Source organism: Peromyscus leucopus, chromosome 18 (genome assembly GCF_004664715.2).
Source record: "Peromyscus leucopus breed LL Stock chromosome 18, UCI_PerLeu_2.1, whole genome shotgun sequence".
Lineage (NCBI taxonomy): Eukaryota > Metazoa > Chordata > Mammalia > Rodentia > Cricetidae > Peromyscus > Peromyscus leucopus.
In genome coordinates, this window is record NC_051078.1 from 45,949,154 (window position 1) to 45,954,810 (window position 5,657).

Genomic DNA, 5,657 nt, shown 5'->3' on the forward strand with positions numbered 1-5,657 from the left:
TGCATGCCATCCATCTTTTGTGGGGTTCTGTATAAAGGACTGGTCTCAGCTGGAATGTATGCAGAGAGTGACCAATTCCCTGGGCTTACTTTTTTAGGCACTTCATAGTGGAGAGGTCACCTCAGAGGACATCTCACAGGACATCTGTGGGCTTTTATGTTGGCTTGTTTTTTCCTGAGGCTAGTTACCTGGATTTAGGGGTGACTTCACCCTTTCCTCCTCCCTTCCTCCCTTCCTTCCTCCTTCCTCCCTTCCTCCTTCCTTCCTTCCTCCTTCCTTCCTTTCTTCCTTTCTTTCTTCCTCCTTCCTTCTTTCCTTCCTCCCTTCCTTCCTTTTTTTTTTTGTTTTTGTTTTGTTTTGTTTTTTGGAACAGGGTTTCTCTGTGTAGCCTTGACTGTCCTGGAACTTGCTCTGTAGACCAGGATGACCTGGAACTCACGGAGATCCGCCTGCCTCTGTCTCCTGAGTGCTAGGATTAAAGGCGTGCACCACCACCACCCACAGCCCGGAAACTCCACTGTTTTTGCTGTGTAGTCTCAGGCAAGTTCCTTACCCTCTCTGTGGCTCCCAGGATGATTCTGATAATTGAGTATAATTCATTTAAACACTTAGAACAGTGGCTCATTCACAGTGATGCTCAATAAACCTCAGCCATCATTAATATGATTCTTATTCTCTTTAACATAGACCAGCTGTTACTTCTGTCTTCCGCTTTCTGATGATAAGACTGTATCTCAAAGGTTATAACAACAAATGTTTATTTCTGGCTCATAGGTCTGTAGATTCTCTGGGGGATCATGGAGCTCTTCAGGCTCCTGGGTGGGTTCCAGCTTGGGGCCACTTACAGGGCAAGTCAGAAGTCCAAGAATCCATCACTTGATAGAGCACTTGAGTGCAGGTATGGAAGGCCTCTGGCTGGCCGGGGTCTGAGCTGTCCAAGTCCCCTTCTTTTGACCAAGGTAAGCCAATCACCATACCCTGAGTCAGTGGGCAGGAAGCCAGGGTGTCCGAGTGGAGGGAACTTAGAAACTGTGTGAATCATGTCCCCCATGACATTGTGCCTATAAAGACAAGGACAGGGTAGGGTTGGTAAGTGCAGGACTGTGGGGACCAAAGCGTAGGAGGACCCCCAACACATCTTTACTTCTGTGCCACACAATAAGCCTTGCCAGAGGCTCTAGTAGCCAACTCCGTGACTTCCTGGGTCTGCCCGCCTGCCCATGGGCTACTAGCAAGCTTTATGTGTACTTCAGGCCTCCTTACTCTTGCTGCCCGCTCCTGCCGTCTCCGTGAGTGGGGTGGGCAGCTCCTGGCGAATGCAAGGCTCCTCCCGTTCTCTCTGGCCACAGTTATCAGCATCAAGGCCGACAGTACTTGTTCCTCTTCAGAGTCGTCTGAGCCCGCCCCAACTGCCATGTGCCAGCGTCAGCCAGCACCAGCTTTCAGCCATGGCACCACCCGCTCCGGCAACCAGCTCCTCTCTGTCCCCTGGCACGGTGTGGTCGCTGTGATCTTCCCAAAATGCAGTTCTAGTCCTGGATGCTCAGCACGGCAAGCTCCATTTCTTTACACAGCCTCCAGTGAAAGCACCCCCCTCCCCCATCACGCTCCCCGGTTCCATGCTCCGGGCCTTGGCACAGCAGCCAGGCGCTCCTATTGGCCCTTGTCTCTGTCTTTCAACTCAAGCCTCAAGCCTGGTTAACTCACCCTTATCGGGTATTCCCACCCCCACCACTGCCCTCCTCTGCTGTGTTCTAGAGCATAGGGATGTGTGTGTTACCATGGCCACTGGGATTGCCCCGCCTGGTGCCCTGGCCTCCAGCTGCCCTCCCTAGAGAGGGGACAGCAGTGTGTGCTCCTTGCAAAGTGGCATTAAATGAGATGGGGACACGGAGCTCTGTGGGAGGGGTGGCTGTTAAAGGATGACAAAGTTTCAGGAGACTGCACAAGTGGAGTGAGTTTCCACAAACACGCCGCCGTTATGGTCAGCCCCTCGGTAGCATTGTTTTGACATTTTTATCTGACTTGCCGTGAAAGATAGCAATTTTTTTAAGTGACACGGGCTTTGACATCTGCCCACTCCACCACGTAAAAGGCATGCTACACAACCTAATGGGTGCCATGCTGTCTCCCTCTCCTCACCCCTCTCAGGCCAAGCAGGGCAGGCGAGGGATGAGGAGGGCCAGCCTGAGTTGTGCCTGTCCAGCACCAGCCTGGACCTCCCAGCCCTTCTCTGTCTCTCTGCCTTATGAGGGCAGCCCATCCTAGCCCATCCCTTCTACTTGGCATAATGAGTGTAATCTAGCTAGCGACAGCTGCGTGCCCATCTCACCCACTCACAGACCATCTCTGCCCCACAGTTTTGGTGGTCAAGGACTCCCCAGAGGACCCCAAGCCCTCCCGATGGTGCAGCTCTCCTCCCTGGAGACAGGATCCTCCCTGTCACTGATGCGCGCGGCGGGGCTCCGCCCTGAATGCACACCCTAGCATTTTGTCCACCGGCCAGTGAGGCCTCCAGAGATAGACCTGGCCATTCGATCTCTGACTTCGACCCCACGAGGGTATGAGGGGATTGTACTCAACCCCTTCGGCTGCCAAAGCTTTTCATTCTCCACTACAGAGGGAAAGGGTGTGCCGGGGGTGGGGGTGGGTTTGGAGGGCTTCTGGGCACGACATGGCGGTGTGTGAGTCTGTGATCAAATTCTCTAGACATGACCCGGGTTAGAACCCAGCAGCGGCCTGAGCAAGAAGGCGCGATTACCCACGGAGGTCAGTCAGGGCCCGGGGAAAGCAACGAGAAAAAACGGCGTTATCCCATTTCACAGACAGGAAGCTGAGGCCCCGAAAGACGACAGAATTTTCAGAGCCGGATTCGAACCCAGAGCAACCTTCAGCTTGGCACTCGGGGCTGCCCCTTCCCGGCACCCCGTGACCTTAACGCGGCACGTGCTGGTCCCTCGCCCCCTCCCACCATTGTCCCACTCGGCGCTGCTCGGGGGCTTCCCGGAGGCCCGCGGTGGGCAGGCCCGGGGTCGCGGGCAAGAAGCGCACCCGGCGCGGCGGGAGGGACCCGGGCGATCCGCCCCTGCGCCGCCGGCGCTGCCTCTGTCCATGGTCAAAGCAGCGGGGTAATCCGCCTTTCTCTTCCGCCCGCCGAGCCCATTCATATTCTAATCACAGCGCGGCCGGCCCGCGAGCGGCCACTTTCCCGGGGCGGCGGGAGCCCCCCCCACTTGCCGCCCGGCAGCCCCGGCCCCCTCCTCCCGCACTTTCATCTGCACCGGGGAGGGGTCCCTGGGAAAGCCGCGTCCCCAACTCGGACGCCGGGGCTTCTCACCAACTCCGCTGCGGGCTGTGGGGGACCGAGAGGGTGGCGGAGGGGGGAGCCGGGGGACATGGGAAGAGGGAGGGACCCGGACGCAGACAGACTGACATACAGGGTTATGGGAAGAGGCGAGGGGGGTGGGGTGGGGGTCCCAGAGATCCAGAGGGACGTGGTCCTAGGGAGAGACAAAGAGACACGCAGCCAAAGGAGAAACGAAGACCGAGACAGCGAGGCACGGAGACCTGGAGACACCCGTAGGGCGAGAGACAAGGGGTACAAAAGTTCCGAGGAAGGCGAGCCAGCCCCTCAGCCCTTGCTGCCAAGCGCCCTTCTTGTCTCTCAGACTGGAGACGGGAACCTAGGGCTTCAGTTTCCCCTTCCACACCCTCTACTCCCACGCATGTCCGCGGATCTGCGTGGAAGAAACTCAAGACTGCATTGCTCCAGGGCCCTAACTCAAAATCTAACTCAAGACGGAAACGGGACCTGTCTCCAGGGGAGAGAAAACGGGAGTTGGGCCCACTCGTGGCCGCACAGGAGACTCCTAGGGCTCGGGCACCTTCTGCAACCCCCTCCATGGCTGCACCGCGCGGGGCCCGGGCGCGGGAGGGCTGGAGAGGGGGGCAGATCTAAGCCAATTTTGATTTCGCCTATAATGAGTGCCGGGCTGAGGCTGGAGAAGGCCTCTGGAACTTTAAATAAGAAAAACGTTGCTAATGCTATAATAGAAGGGGGAAGTCGGAGGGCTGGGATTGCGTCGCTCTGAGCCCCCCTTTTCGGAGGCGGCTTTTCTTATTCAAAACAGGCCCACAATGGGCTTCACAGTGCGCCTCGCCACGGCCCCATCTGACGAGCGGCCATTCATCAGGCCCGCTGGCCTATCAATGACATTGCTCCCATCGGGGCTCCTATAAAATGATGTTTTTTCCCATGAAACATCCGCAAACATTTTGACGGGTTTAGCTTTGCCCGACTGGATTACTGAGTGTCCCCTCGCTCGCTCGCTCGCTCGCTCGCTTGCTCTCTCCCTCTGCTCCAGCTCGCTTCCTTCCCTCGCTCCTTTGCCTCCTTCTCTTTTCTTTCGTCTGGTTCTTTCTTTTCCCCCTTTATCCTTTTGCCCTCTCACCCATCGCCTCCCTCTCTCTCTTGCTACCCATTTCTTCCGCCCTCCTTCCCTCCCTTCCTCCCTGGGCATCTCTAGCACAGGGGATCCCCAAATATCAGGACTTTTGGGGGGCGTCTGTGCTGTCCATGGGAAGAGCATGCATTGTGGGTTACTGGAGGAACCCGACATGGATTCCACAGGTTAGTCCTGGTGGGACTTGGGGGGAGAGATTGGGAGGAAAGGAGCAGGGACCGGGGGACTTCAGAAAGAGCTGCAGAAAGTTCATGCGGGTCAACTTGACAGTGAGATCCCAGGAGAGAAGGCGTGCAAGAAGTTTTCGGTCCAGCGCTAAGTGTGTAAGTGGATGCATGGAAGTGTGTGTGTGCGTGTAAATGAGTGTGTGCGCGTGCGCGCACGCTGCGGAGCGCGCTTTCACTTGGACATAAAGTTGCATAAAGATGCTCTCTGGCTCGCGGCGAGCTCGAGGTGCCTGCTACTTGGAGGAACTTTGCGAGCCAGCCTCCTCCTCTCGGGTCCCGCGGCTGCCCGGGCTTTGGGCAGGGTAGTGGTGTGCTCAGGGTCTGGGGTGAGGCCCGGGAACGCTCCAAAGGCGGGGGAGGGCGACCACGTCTCACCGCGCGCGGGAGGTGGAGGCTCTTGCTGCAGGAGCCGCGCAGCTGGAGGGAGTGGCGGCGGCGAACCCGGTGGTCCTGGGACATTCGTAGCTTTGGACTGTGAGAGCTGGGAGCCCAGGACTGTAGCCTCCCGGGCGCGAAGAGGCAACCCACTAGCGGTTGTCTCCACAAGGAGGCTGTAACCTAGTTGGGGGGAAAGCCGAATACAAAGCATCAGAAGAGGCCTGAGTTCTGGCATTGAGTTCTGCGAACTGCGCTTGGGTTAGAGGATTGTGTGGTGGACATCAGGCACTAGGGTCGCCATGGTTCACAGCAGAAGGGAAGACACGGGATCTCTTACAACGAAAACACCCAGCATCTCCGTGCATTCTCCAGTCGACCCGTTAGCGTCTATGCCTAGCGTCTGTGGGGACCCGCCACACTTCTAAATCTCAATTACTTTCCCTATATCCTTTCCTTGTAGAAGTTCTCAAAAAGTTTACTCCCCCCTCCCTTAGGCCCAGTCTCTCCACCAAGCCACTCCAATCCCTGCTGGGCCGCAGCTTTGGAGTTTCTTGGGGGTGATAAGAGGCAGCCTGGACAGAGGCGGCAG

The 5,657-nt window shown here is 57.2% G+C and overlaps 1 protein-coding gene and 1 long non-coding RNA gene across 2 annotated transcripts in view; one reads left to right on the top strand and one right to left on the bottom strand.

The window, feature by feature from the left end:
• Positions 1–741: 741 nt before the first annotated feature.
• The window catches only part of LOC119086212, a 9,341-nt gene continuing 4,425 nt past the window's right edge, over positions 742–5,657 (bottom strand). Inside the window, exon 2 of the long non-coding RNA XR_005089449.1 lies at positions 742–1,061. This is a non-coding gene — a long non-coding RNA (uncharacterized LOC119086212). The remainder of the gene's footprint in view (positions 1,062–5,657) is intronic.
• The window catches only part of Rfx4 (regulatory factor X4), a 150,134-nt gene continuing 148,633 nt past the window's right edge, over positions 4,157–5,657 (top strand). Inside the window, exon 1 of the mRNA XM_028883627.2 lies at positions 4,157–4,630. Coding sequence (XP_028739460.1) covers positions 4,588–4,630 — 43 coding nt within the window. The 5' untranslated portion in view covers positions 4,157–4,587. The remainder of the gene's footprint in view (positions 4,631–5,657) is intronic.